The sequence below is a fragment of the Pholcus phalangioides genome, unplaced genomic scaffold (assembly GCF_987345545.1).
Source record: "Pholcus phalangioides strain wild (caught in Gottingen) unplaced genomic scaffold, Ppha-v1.0 ptg000032l_1, whole genome shotgun sequence".
In the NCBI taxonomy this organism is placed as follows: Eukaryota; Metazoa; Arthropoda; class Arachnida; order Araneae; family Pholcidae; genus Pholcus; species Pholcus phalangioides.
The window spans coordinates 6,876,772-6,889,955 of record NW_028301622.1 but is presented as its reverse complement, the minus strand read 5'-3'; the positions used below and the strand labels follow the sequence as shown (position 1 = coordinate 6,889,955).

At 34.6% G+C, this 13,184-nt stretch overlaps 1 protein-coding gene across 2 annotated transcripts in view; it reads right to left on the bottom strand.

Moving 5' to 3' along the window:
* The window catches only part of LOC149066849 (twitchin-like), a 303,184-nt gene that overhangs the window by 79,164 nt on the left and 210,836 nt on the right, over window positions 1-13,184 (bottom strand). For both annotated transcript variants that reach the window (XM_089253214.1, XM_089253215.1), the window contains 10 exons: window positions 11,298-11,576; window positions 10,818-11,117; window positions 10,040-10,342; window positions 7,207-7,485; window positions 4,681-4,786; window positions 3,924-4,129; window positions 2,044-2,216; window positions 692-821; window positions 282-569; window positions 54-158 (listed from right to left, as the gene is read on the bottom strand). In XM_089253214.1, coding sequence (XP_089109340.1) covers window positions 54-158; window positions 282-569; window positions 692-821; window positions 2,044-2,216; window positions 3,924-4,129; window positions 4,681-4,786; window positions 7,207-7,485; window positions 10,040-10,342; window positions 10,818-11,117; window positions 11,298-11,576 — 2,169 coding nt within the window. The remainder of the gene's footprint in view (window positions 1-53; window positions 159-281; window positions 570-691; window positions 822-2,043; window positions 2,217-3,923; window positions 4,130-4,680; window positions 4,787-7,206; window positions 7,486-10,039; window positions 10,343-10,817; window positions 11,118-11,297; window positions 11,577-13,184) is intronic.

Below are 13,184 nucleotides of genomic sequence, written 5' to 3'. Positions count from 1 at the left end.
CACAGAGATTTGATCTCTCGATGCAATTCACTTAAATGCTTCCAAAAGCTTACCAGTGATTTCAGATCCTCCATCATCATCCGGTTTCTTCCATTTCAAAGTTATAGCTGATGCTGTAACTTCAGGATATTCCAAATTCTTGGGAGGACCTGGCTTATCTGTATCACACACACAAAAAAGTTATTTTTCAATCTTTGGTTATTCATTGCTATGTTAAAAGATTTTAGTAAAAAGAATTCAGAACCTGCCCACGTACTTGGCATATTCATCTATGAACTTACCATATACTAATACAGTGATATCAGCAGAATCTTCACCATAATCATTTTTGGCTACTAGAGTGTATTTTCCTGAATCACTTCTCTGAGTTATTGGAATACTTAGACTGGCACTATCATCGGTGGAAGTGGCCTTTACTCGGTTTGATGGAGCCATTGTCTTGTCATTCATCAGCCAGGAAGAAGTTGGTGGTGGCGACCCAGTCAAAGGAACATTAACATTCAATGGATCTCCTGCACGAACTCTTATAACTTTGCCATACAGACCATCCAGATGAAGTTTTGGTTTTTCTGTGAAAAAATGTAGTTTTTTTCCTTTTGAAAAACAGATTTTAGACACAGTTATAGTTATGAAGTATTTTGTAAAGTTATTTTTGTGATTATTTTATAATACTATCCTAGATAAAAGTTACCTTTCATAGGCTTTGCAAAAATTGGCTTGGATGGCTCACTAGGCTGTCCTTGTCCAGCAGCATTTTTAGCTATAACTCTATATTCATATTGATGCCCATCTGTCACAGTGTCATCATTGTAGATACAGCTCTGTTGAAAATATGCACAAAAACACACAAAATATTAATAAAATTGTAGACATCCCCAAAACTTTAAAACACCAAAAAAAGTTAGAATTACCTCTTAGTTTTGGAATCCACATGTACAAATACCACATACACTCATGTTATATGAGCTAAATTTTTTTGTTGAAAAATTTGTTCCTATATTTGGGGGAGGTGGATATCTTACTTTTTTTGCAGGCTATAGAAAATATGGATAAATCAATTTGATTATGTTTAATTGATGCTGAGGCAGTGGGAGGGGGGATTCATGGTTATGTGCTGCCTTTTGGCTATACATATTTTGCTGCTCTTCTTTTGTTCTAGTCTAATTCAAGTCCATCTTAAATGCATCATGAGCCAGCCTCTGGGCAAAGAGAGTTTTGTAAGGCCTTCTACCTGTCCAGAAATTCCTTCTTACAAATTCACAGGCTTAATCTCGAACAGATCTCATTATCATGAGGCCACTGAGTCTTGCCACTGGGTCATACCCTGCTTAGCCTCTTCCCCCCCCCCCACACTCCACAAATATGCTTCCTTACTTAGGTAATTTCTGCATAACTATCATTGCAACAAAACCAATATTGCATTGTATAATTCTATTTTGTATACAACACATTTAAACACCCATCCTCAAGGATATTTTGAAATATTATATTTTTTTAATCGCTTTGCAATCTGGATAAAACTTTCAAATGGGCCAGATTAACTTGCCTGCAGGATTTGTGCATCCAACACACTAAAGTGCTATTAAGTATATTTGCGCAACCAGGCACAAAGTATATTTTAGGCCACAAAAGAGAGGCTAAAGTTAATAAGTGAACACGTGTCACATAGGCCTGTAACTAAGCTAGGGCAGCCAAGGCACTGGCCATGGGCTACATAGGAGCCCCACAAAAATTTACACATATATAATAATGCATAATAATAATCCTTTCAAGGGTGTCCTAGAAAAAGTCTGCCCTGGGGACCCGAGAAAGTATGCTACAGCCCTGGTATCACTGCATTTGGAATATCCTGGGCCTTGAACTATCAACCTTCCATATAAATTAAACCCAGTTACTCAGCTGTAAGACCTGTAGTGGGGCTGGTGGGGAGGAATAGAACCTCTGGTTGTGAAGAGAGAATAAATATATAATTTTTTTAATCAGGGACTCTAAATGAATAAAAGTTTATAAAGAGGCATGGTTTATAAAAATTATGAAACTTACAGGTATTGGCTGCCTGTTGAGTTTCACCCAACGGTTTGATTTTTTGTCTTTCCTCTCAATGTCATAGCTGGAGATTGGTGATCCTCCATCAGATCTTGGAGGACTCCATTTTATTTTTATGAAGTCTCTGTCAAAGTCCACAGCTTCGGGTTGACCAGGCTTTCCAGGGACAGCTGAAATACGGATTAAAGTTTGATTCACACAAAAAAAAAATTGAATAAAACAATACCCCAAAGATGCACAATAGGTGGGACCAACAATGACCATATAGTGGAGGTACAACTTTATTTTTTGATATAAATATTAGTTAATTAGATTCAAAATTTGAAAAAAAAACCATTTGTTGTTTAGTAAATGCAGTTATTCCTGTACAACATGCGCATATTAAATGAATGAAGGAAGCAAAAGTTATTTTGATACTTATGGCTTCATGTAATTTATCTTATCTTATAACTGCAATCTAGCTAAGCTTTTTAAAAAAAAACTATATTTCATGAAATCTGCGCAAACAAACGTCATTTGTATAATAGGCTTTTAATGTTTTAATAACGTCTATCAAAAGAAACAAGTTGCCTGTATTTGAAATCAAGAAAACAATTTTCACCCATGTGTTGACATTAATTGAGAGTTGCATCTGCAATTATAAATTAATGTCAAAATGTAATGTCCTTATTGAGCATCACATTGAACAATTTTTCTAAGACTGACAACAGCATAGGACCCTGGCATAAGACTGTCATCAGTTTGCAAATATGGCAGATTGCCTTACAAAACTTTTGATTTTATTTCTAAATCATTGCAAATTTTTCTTCTCCAACAGGTTCCACCATAGACGGATACAGGCTCCTTGAATGAGGGGGAGGGGGCAAATCACAGAGTTTGTGTATAGTAAATGGAACAGGAAGATCCAATTCCACCTAGCTATAATGCAATTTTTTTTACTGAACGGGGGAAGGGCGATCACCCTCATCATTCCCCCTCTGTATGCCTTTAGGTTCTGCAGCTTATACCGTAGCCTCTCAAAAATCAGTATAGTTTCATTACATATGGCCAGGGCCGCAATTACGGGAAAGCAGGTGGGTCTGGTGCTCTAAATTTTATTCTACATAGAAGAAAATTTAGAGAAGCTACACAAGCAAAAAATATGTGAGTGGAAATATCAGCTTCACCTACTTAACCCATTATATGCTAAAAAATACTTTCAACTTATTATTTCACTTTTTCAACAAAAAATTACATCAATACAATAAATGAAATATGAAAGAAAAACTATTCGGGAAAAGAAAGTTTTATTAAATTAAAATTATTAATTAATTGTTAATTTATTAAAAAATTTATTAAAATATTTTTATTGAGTTTGTAACGTTTATAGTAGCCAGTTCAAAATTTAGATACAACAATCAAAACTTAAAATTACACAGCTTAATTAGAAATAGTCCCAGAAAAGGGACAATTGTAAATAATGGGTGAAAGCATGCCTCAGACTGGGAATCAGAATCAGAGTACTATTGCAGAGACCTGGGTAGGATTACGGATTTTGATTTAGGGATTTTTTCCAACCACTATAGCAGAAATCACTATTTGGTGGTACCTTGAGGTTGGGTTCGGTTTCCAAAGTCGAGGCGCTTGCTCCCCAGGTGACAAAGTATCTAGTTGCGTCCCTGCATGCAGCATTCTGATTAATTAAATATCCTCACTTCATTTTCACTTAATAATGGCTACCTTTCCTGTTATTATCCCAATTAATTAATTTGGGAAATAAAATTTTTGGAATGTACATTTTCACAGTAATTCTCTTAACTCAGAGTTCATGCAAGTCAAGAGGGTGAATATTTAACAAGTAACATAAAAAAAAATTCAAACAAATAATTTATTATTACCGTATCTGCTTTTCGCCACAATGGGTCTGGTTGTTGTCAGTGGTTCCGAATCACCATTGGGATTTTGTGCAATTACCCTGAACTCGTATTCTGTGCCTTCTGTCAATTTTGGCACTGTACAAGTTGTGCTTGTTGGGTTGACAAAAGGTACTGCAGGGAGCCAGCTCCCACCTCTTGTTTTATCCCGTTTCTCGATAACATATGCTCTGCAATGAAAGAAAGAGGTAAGACCATGGGTAAATGAGTTATCAATCTTATACAATTTTGTACAAAACAGAAATTAAATGAACTCTGCCAATAAAACTTCAGGGAGAAAAATGATGTCACTCCTTGCTATTCACACAAAGTATGAATGACTGGATAAGATGTGGAGATGAATTTTGGAAAGAAAATTCATATCAGCATCATATTCGGTTACCTATTCTTTGAATAGAACTTTGTTATCACTCCTCAATACTGAGAAATAACATTTCAAAAAATTATGAAATGTGGTGAAGTTTTAGGTCAGATCCATGGGTTATCGGGACATGCATCTGAGCTGCATGCATCGGGACTGATCTCTAGCTTAGAGAAATTAGTTTTAAAAACCAAATTGCGCAGTTAGTAATTTGATGCAATAGCTAACAAAAGCATTTGAGATCACCTATAGCTAAATACAGAACATTATTAGTAGACTAAAGTGATGAAATAAAAAATATATTCCGGTAATAATGTTATTTATTAATGGTATTGCTGCTTTATTTTTCTAGAAGCTTACGTCAAAGGACTGCCTCCATCATCTTGTGGGTGCCGCCATGATAAAGTTACTTTGTCCTTATCAACTTCATCAGCATCTAGTGGTCCTTGTGGAGGTCCCGGCTTATCTAAATAGTGAAATTGCATAAATAAGTACCCATGATTAGTACATAAGTGACACTGAAACCCATGCCATGATCCTCTTATTTAAAAAATATGGCACATTCATGTATTTATTTATGTGAAAGATTTCAGTTTTTGGGTCTCTGGATACATTCTAACTAGGGCTGGAAATAGATTGAAATTTTTAACTGGTTAATCAAAAAATTTTAATACATTAATAAACTGATTAATTTAATTTTAATCAAACATTTTCCAATGCTAATCATTCATAGCAAACGTAGTATTGGTAACTATTTAATAATAATTGACGTATAAAAATCTATTCTATTTATTTCATGGACCTATCCACTGAATAGATGTAAACAAATATAGAAATAGATTATGAAATTTAGACCGCACGCTTGAAGCAATTCAATATGGTGAACATACTTGTCATATCCTGGAATTTCTTAACTTGGAGCTTTTCATTTTTTTTCCATTTTTAAATCAGTTATTTTAGGCCAGTCACTGATTTCAAAACAGTAAAACTGTAACTAATTTTTGATCATCATTACATTACTTTTTTTCCTTGAAACCGCTCTCAAATAGTACTGGTGGGGGAGAGAAACTGATTTTTCCCGAATAAGAAAAGTGCAATTCACAGAGGAGCCAATAAATTTTGGTCTTGTCTTTCAAAACTTCTACAAAACTCGATTTGAAACTGAAATTATCATTCGTTTTCATTGGATTGACTTGTACTTTTCCATGTAAAAAAATTTGATCAAAATATTGATTCAAATATTTTATAATATGCTCGCATATTTGAAATGTATAGGAATATAATTTAAGACATCTAATCAATTTAGTTGAACAAATCAAATTAAATTATAAATGTTTAGTAAACATTTTAATCAAATTTTGATTAGATCAATCGAGTCAATTAAATCAACTAAAATTTTTTAAAACTGTGATTAAGAATTAATCGTACCAACCCTTCTTGAGTCTTATAATAATTTTTATATTATTACTATCTCATTGTACTGACAAGTTCCAGCATTTTCCTGGATGATGTATGGGGGAACCTGAGTGGCAACGAGGAAGCGTTGTCGAACAGGCGGTTTTTTTCCTTAGCTCCCGCCATTTGATAGTTCTATTTCATTTCCCCCTGCTCTTTCTAATCTTTCTTAACAATTGTGGTTAACTTAAATAACAAATGTTAACTCTGTGTTTAATAATGCTTTTGTGTATCTCTATGCAGGGCCGTCTGAAGAGCATCATGGGTCAACGGGCCAAGTGATGTTTTTGAAGCCCTACCTGAAAAATTCTTGAAAATTTCAACCACTTATCATTTTTGTGGGGCCACTCTCCTCTTGAGTTCCCCGAGCAGTGCCCGGTTGGACCCATGCATTAAGACAGCAGTGTCTCTAGGACAATGTTGATAGTGAGAAATGATCAATCCATCCAAAAAACTTGTTTTTCAAACTTGAATCAATCTTGTGTTGATCGGTGTCCACAGTCTCCCTTCATCTTTCGGTGAGTAGTTCTGGGTTGCAGCATTCATTTGGATATATGATCGTGCAAAATGTTATGAAAAATTTGTTTAAATGGAGATGTGGCTCACTACCTGGAAGTCTCATTTTACTACTGCTGGTTATATTGGTGGAGTCAAACAAAATCCAGGTCCACCAAAGCAGGACATGAATCAGAGATCGATTGAAAATTATACTCAAGTTCGAAAATTATACTGAAGTCACCGAGATCTTCATGACAAAGTTATTTACCTCCATCTTGAATAACCGATTAAATATCTGGCTAAACAAGAAAGATTTTTCCATTTCCAGCTTGTTTCCAAGGGAACAAGCTGGATTCTGTTCTAATTTTCCAACCACTGATCAAATTTTAATTTATTAAATTACCTCATACAGAAATATATTTTTAAACCTAGGGGTGTAAACTTTATGCTATATTTTTTTGATTTCAAGAAAGCTTTCGATAGTGCTAACCATTCCCTCCTCTGGTATGTTTTGAGATCGATAAGAATTAGTGACAAACTTATCAAGATACTCTCTGGCATGTATGCTAAGGCTAGAATGAGAATTAGAACTTGCAATGGGCTAACTGCTGCACTAAATATTACTAAAGGGATTTTACAGGACAAAATTCTATCCCCCCCCCCACTTTTCTCTATTTTCATTAAAGAACTCACAGATCATCTGAATTCATCTAGCATTTCACCAGTTTTTATAAATCAAACCACTGGAATACACACACTTCTGTACGTGGATGATGCTATAATTTTATCAGATTCCCCAAAAAACTTGCAAAGAAAAATAGATATACTCCAAGGTTTTTGTGACGATTTCTTGACTGACCTTAATATTATTATTATATATCATTGTACTGTAATTCATATCAACAATGAGGGATTTTTAAGAATTTTAAATACCTAATATATTGACTTCCAAAGTTCCAGTGTCACTTCCATGTTCATTCTTTATGGTCAACACATATGGCCCACTGTCAGATCGACGACCATCAATGATGTTCAATATTGTATGGTCATCAAAGTTTGATACCGTAAGGCGATCACCAGATGTAACAGGCTTTCCTTTCAAAGTCCAAGCAACTTCTGGTGCAGGTTCGCCAATGAATTTTATATCTGCTGTAAGCGTGAGACCAGCTCTGACTTTCATTTCTTTCATTTGAGTGGTAATTTTCGGAGCCACTGAAAAATGAATGTTACAAGAAGTTAGAATAGAAACAAACTGAGAGAAATATTATACATTTCTGGGTTTTTTTAAATATTGATAACAAAGAATCATGAATATTTTAAGTTTATATGTTCACTGAAAGCTTAAATCCAAAGCATAATGAGTTAGTTAGCAAAGAAGAATGATGTGAACAACTCTGTGGTAAATACAGTGCACTTTTGTAGATACTTGAGGGGACAGAATAATTTATTTGTCCTTAAAGAGGAAAGTAACCGTGAAGAAGGAGGTTTCTGTTGCAGCCTTTAAATTTTTTCTTTTTTTTCATTTTACAAATGCAATTTTAATAACATAAGTCAGAGATTGTGTGTAAAGTTGAATTCACTTGTAATGCCCATTATATATTTTTAATGAATTACATCAATTTTAATAAAAATTTTATATAAATAAAAATTACATCAGTTTTTTTTATACAAATGAAGCACAAAGATGGTCTAGATCTGACCAAATATAAAGCATGTGTCCATAACATATCTGACACTGAACATTGAAAGTGCCCTAATCCAGAGTCCCATTTGAAGGGGTATTTTTTTTCAATGAGAAATAACTTTGTTTTAAAAAAATTACCTAAAATCGGAAGGAGTATTTTTACCCCTCAACAAAATTTGGAGAAATAAAATTGAATTTTGATGAGTGAATCATGCATCTAGATGCATATTGGCTAACACTGCCAAGAAGTAAATACTATGACAAAGGATGAGATCATAAAAGCTATACACGCTTAACTGCACTAGAAAATGAATTGAATTTGAAACATTTATACCTACTACAGTGAAACCTGTACAAAACCGATTGTCAAGAAACTGAAATAATATTCCGTTTTAGACAGATTTTCATTTTTAAAATAACAAGGATTCACTAATCCTTGAACTGACTATCATTTGATTCCATTCAAGATAGGTTTCTGTCTCATGCAGTGCAGGCCCGTCATTTGAGTGGGATTGGGGGGGCCGTTGCCCCCCCCCCCCCGGAAAAAGTTCAAATGACAGCCTCAGTGCTCATCTTAGACAGATTTCACTGTGTTTCTCACTCCACATGCAGCCAAAAAGTCTGCAAATGAAGGAAAATCTCCCTGTTAAAAAGTCTCGCCACAGACAGCAACAGGCCTACAACGATACAATTATTCAATCATTACACTTCCCTCATAGTTAGAATAAAATTGATGCCAGATGGTGGCACTACGCATAATAAGAGAATTACACAGAAAAAATTTCATATAAGGTTCACTATAAGTGCATGCACATTGTACCAATTCGTTAGAAGTTCTGCAGAAGAATGTGAACAAGGTGCATGTGTGGTTCAGTAGTAGCCAAATAGTAGTAGCCTCTATTGTACCGTTTTTATAATACTGGCTCTCACTACTGGAAATTGTACCTTTTCTTTATCGTATCTTCTCCTTCTTTAGCCGATTGCAATCTTAACTTTCGTATTTATCACTTATACAAAGATGAAATCTGTCAGTACAAGGCGGAAAATGTTTGAATAAAGAATATTCATGAAAATGATAGCAATGATAAATAAAAGATAACAATGTGGAGATGAACTTAGGAAAGAAACGTTTGAAAAAAAACACTGCTGGGGATTACAAACCCCAGTTCTGTTGCAATCGGGCAAGAGCATCAACCAATATACCATAAAGACACTGACTTGTCTTTCCTTATAACACGAACAGTAGCATGATGCATTGAGTAGAGACATTGCAATCTTCCTTAACTTCAGCAATAGGTGCCCAAGTGATAACAGTATAGAGCAATATTTTTCTTAAGTCAAAACACACCAAGGAAAGAGCTTTCTGAATTCTCAGTGTATCATGATCACACATGAATTTTAAAAAGAAAGAGATGTCAGTGTCTCTGTGGTATATTGGTTAGTGTTTTCTTCCAGACTGCAAGAAGATCAGGGTTTAATTCTTGATAGAGACTCCCAACTTTTCTTTCCGAAGTTTGTCTTGGCATTAATATCCAGAAAGTCTCTTCCTCTGATGTATTGTAGGCTGAGAAAAAAACACTTCTCTCCATAAAGAAGGAGTTCTTAATCTTATGTGATTCATGGACCCTTTGCGCCAATAAGACAAAGTTCAAGGACCCCCTTGTCAATAAGACGAAGGCCACAGGCCCCTGTACAGAATAATATTGAGTACACAATACTGTAAAAAAATGTAATTGGTTAATTGAGTTTTTTCTCTCTCTCTTTAAAGCTTGCTAACTCTTTGAAATCTTTCCAAGGAGCTCCCAAGAGATTTGTAGACCCATGGTTAAAGCCCACTACTCTGAAGAATGTTTATGTTAATATGAGGGTTCTAACCCCATAAAATGAGATATGAAATTTGTTCAATGACATGTCCAAAATGCATGCTTAAAATAGGTTTCTTCCCAAGGAATTTTTATTTGACAATAAAACATGGGTGACGTCATCTGTATCAACCTTTGAAAGAGGCTTCACTGTATCATGACTGACCTGAGACAAATATTTTCTCTTATTATCAATTCATTAAAAATTTCATCAACTTACAAAATTTTGGCTTGGCTGTAACAAACTCTGAAGGATCACTTGGCTCACTCTCGCCAGCTTTGTTTGTTGCAATGACACGGAATTCATAATCACTTCCTTCGGTAAGTCCAGGTACTGTACATTTTGTTTGATTTGCTGGTACATCTGCCGCCTTGACCCAGACAGGGGAGCCACGTTCTTTCTTCTGTACAGTATATCCAGTCAGTGGAGCTCCACCTGTATCCCTTGGTGCAGTCCATGCCAGATCTACATGATCTTTGTCATAGTCTTTAATCTGTGGCTTTCCTGGAGATAGTGGAGGTTCTGAAAAAAGATGGAATCAAAATAAAATACCAGTAAATGAAATGAAAGATATTGAATTCTTTGACAGGGTGGTCTTTCGAGGCAGCGGTTCTCAACCGGTGCTCTGCGGAGCACCTGGGGCTCTGTGTGCACTTCCCAGGGGCTCTGCAGCAGTTCGAGAAAAATAAAATCAATCAATCAATTTGATAAATAAATGAATACAAAAGAGGCCAAAAGGGTTCCACCATATTAATTATATACTAAAGAGGGCTTCTTGAGTCAAACAGGGCGTCGCCATAGAAATTATACACTGAAAAAGGCTCCGTGAGTTAGAAAAGGTTGAGAACCGCTGTTTCAAGGTGTCTGTATATCAGCTTCCAGTGTTTCAGTGTGAGAGCGAAAAGGTTATAGAATGAAAATTCAATTCATAATTAAAAACGAAATGAAAAATTGATTGAAGTGAAAGAGATGAATTTATTCAGAAATATATAATTACCAAATGCATCCTTTGCAATAGTAGCACTCTTTGTTTCCAAGGGATCTGAGTTGCCGATTTCATTTGTTGCCATAACTCTGAACTGATATTGCTTTTTATATAGCAGCTTTGGAATTTTGAATTTCAAATCAGATGTTGTGGCAACTTCTGCCCATGTACCCCTAGTGGTGTCCATTTTCTCAACCACATAATGTTTGATTGGTGAGCCTCCATCATCTTTAGGTACTTTCCAGCTGAGTGTTGCAGAATCCTTTGTGACATCAGTTACATTTAGAGGACCTTCTGGTGGAGATGGGCGATCTGTGATTGATTGCAATAAAAATTAGAAATATAATTTAATAAAAGAAGGAAAAGGTACTGATTCAGACATGAAATGGGGTTTTTTCCAGTAATAAATTTTGTTAGTGATAAAGTCATTATACGCACTTATAGGAATCATATTATCTCATCTATAATGTTTAATCAGAACATGACCCTTACCCATAACTGTAACAGTAGCAGTAGCTGAAGCAGCACCTGATGTGTTCTTCAAAGTCAGTGTGTACTTTCCTGAATCACTTCTCTCAGAGTTGGAAATATCAAGAGTGGTTTGAGTCGTTGACGAGGTGATTTCATACCGCTCACCAACAACTGGTTTATTGTTTATGGTCCAAGTAATTGTTGGAGTAGGTTCACCTTTGATTGGAATGATGTAACTTATTGGTCGGCCAACTCTGACCTTTATGTCACGTAGTAGCGACTTTTCTAAGCTAGGAGCCACTGTATTGAAGAAGAACAGGTACCAAGATTATTGAAGTAACTCTTCAATAATTATTGGAAGAATATCAAAATTTGAACATTTTAAAAATGCAAGATTTAGTTCAATTATTATATGATTTGTTGACATAGTTTTTTCCACATTTTTCATTGTAGAAAGATGGAAGAGATTGTCACCCATAATGCTCAATTATCAACTATAATTTTGACATTTATGAAGAAATAATTACAAGATTTTTTTTATTCCTGAAGCAGTTGAAAAAACCCCTTGCTCAAGACCTCATTAATTAAGGAAAGCATTAAACTAAAGATGTCATTCTATAGTTTCATGAATCTCACTCATCTTCTCTCTTTTTTTTTCTTTTTGTACTATTGCAAAAAAAAGGTTTGTGAAAAGTTCAATTATATCCAAAGTTTTTGACATTCTTTGAAATTTGTATTTTTTTTTTGCAACGTTATCTTTATAATGAACAGAAATTTTCTGGTAAGTTTGCATATAAGTATGTATTACAAATTTTTCAAAAAATTCTCAGTCAAATGAGGAGCACTTGTGAGCTAAACAGGGGTGCAAAATCCAAGATAAGGAAAGATATAAAAATTTTGAAAAAATGTTTTGTTTGTGAGATTAAAACTATGAATTGAACTAGATAACATAATTTGCTAAATAAACCATAATTTCATATGCATTACACCAAGTTGAGAACACAGATAGAACATCAGATATTAATATGTGTCAGTATATGTAGAGAAGAGAGGGAATATAAGCACAGAAATATTAGATTTAACAACTAAATTTCCTGCATTATCTTCCAGAATATTATGCGTGGTGTATAAAAAACCAGAAAATTTTCAGAGGCACAACTCTGGCGTGGCATTTAGTCTCATTGATTCTCCTTCTAATCTTATCTGCAAGCACTTCAGACAGTAAATGCTTTGTTAACTTGCTCTACAATACTTAGCTACACAATGGATGTAGATTTTCTTTCATCAGCAAATATTTTCAGAGAAAACCAAGACGTCAGTAGAGTTTAGGTTTTCCTTTGCCGGTCAAAAGTCTCTTAGCATTTCTACACTACTAGAACTCTGGTGATGGGGATTCAACCCCAACCCGAAGAATCTGACTGCTGGAATGAACTCATTTAGCCACCATTTGGTGCTCATTAGTTAGACTCTGACATTAGTTGTGAATCTGTAATTTTTACGACTTTGAGAATGTCTAAACATAAATCATTATTCATAGTTGTATGTGCATAGTATTTTCTAAACTGTTGTTTGTAATCATTGCATTTTTTACATTCTAGCACACTTTTTGATTGATAAATGATGTAACTGAATCCTGGAGAAAATGTTCTTGGTATTTCCATGATTAATTAGTGATTTTGAAATTTTCATACAATTTCTAAACAGAATAAAGACATTTTTGAGACTTTTTTCCCTTAAGTAATTGGAATAAGAAATGGTTAAAAAGAAAGGCTAATTCTGCATGTTAGTTAGGTGGAGAAGATTGTTGGTGCGCAATATCTAACATGAAGGTAAATAACTGATAAAGTATTTTGGTAAGATTTAGTTGTTAGTATGAAATACATGAAAATCATAGAAAAAGTTTCAAAA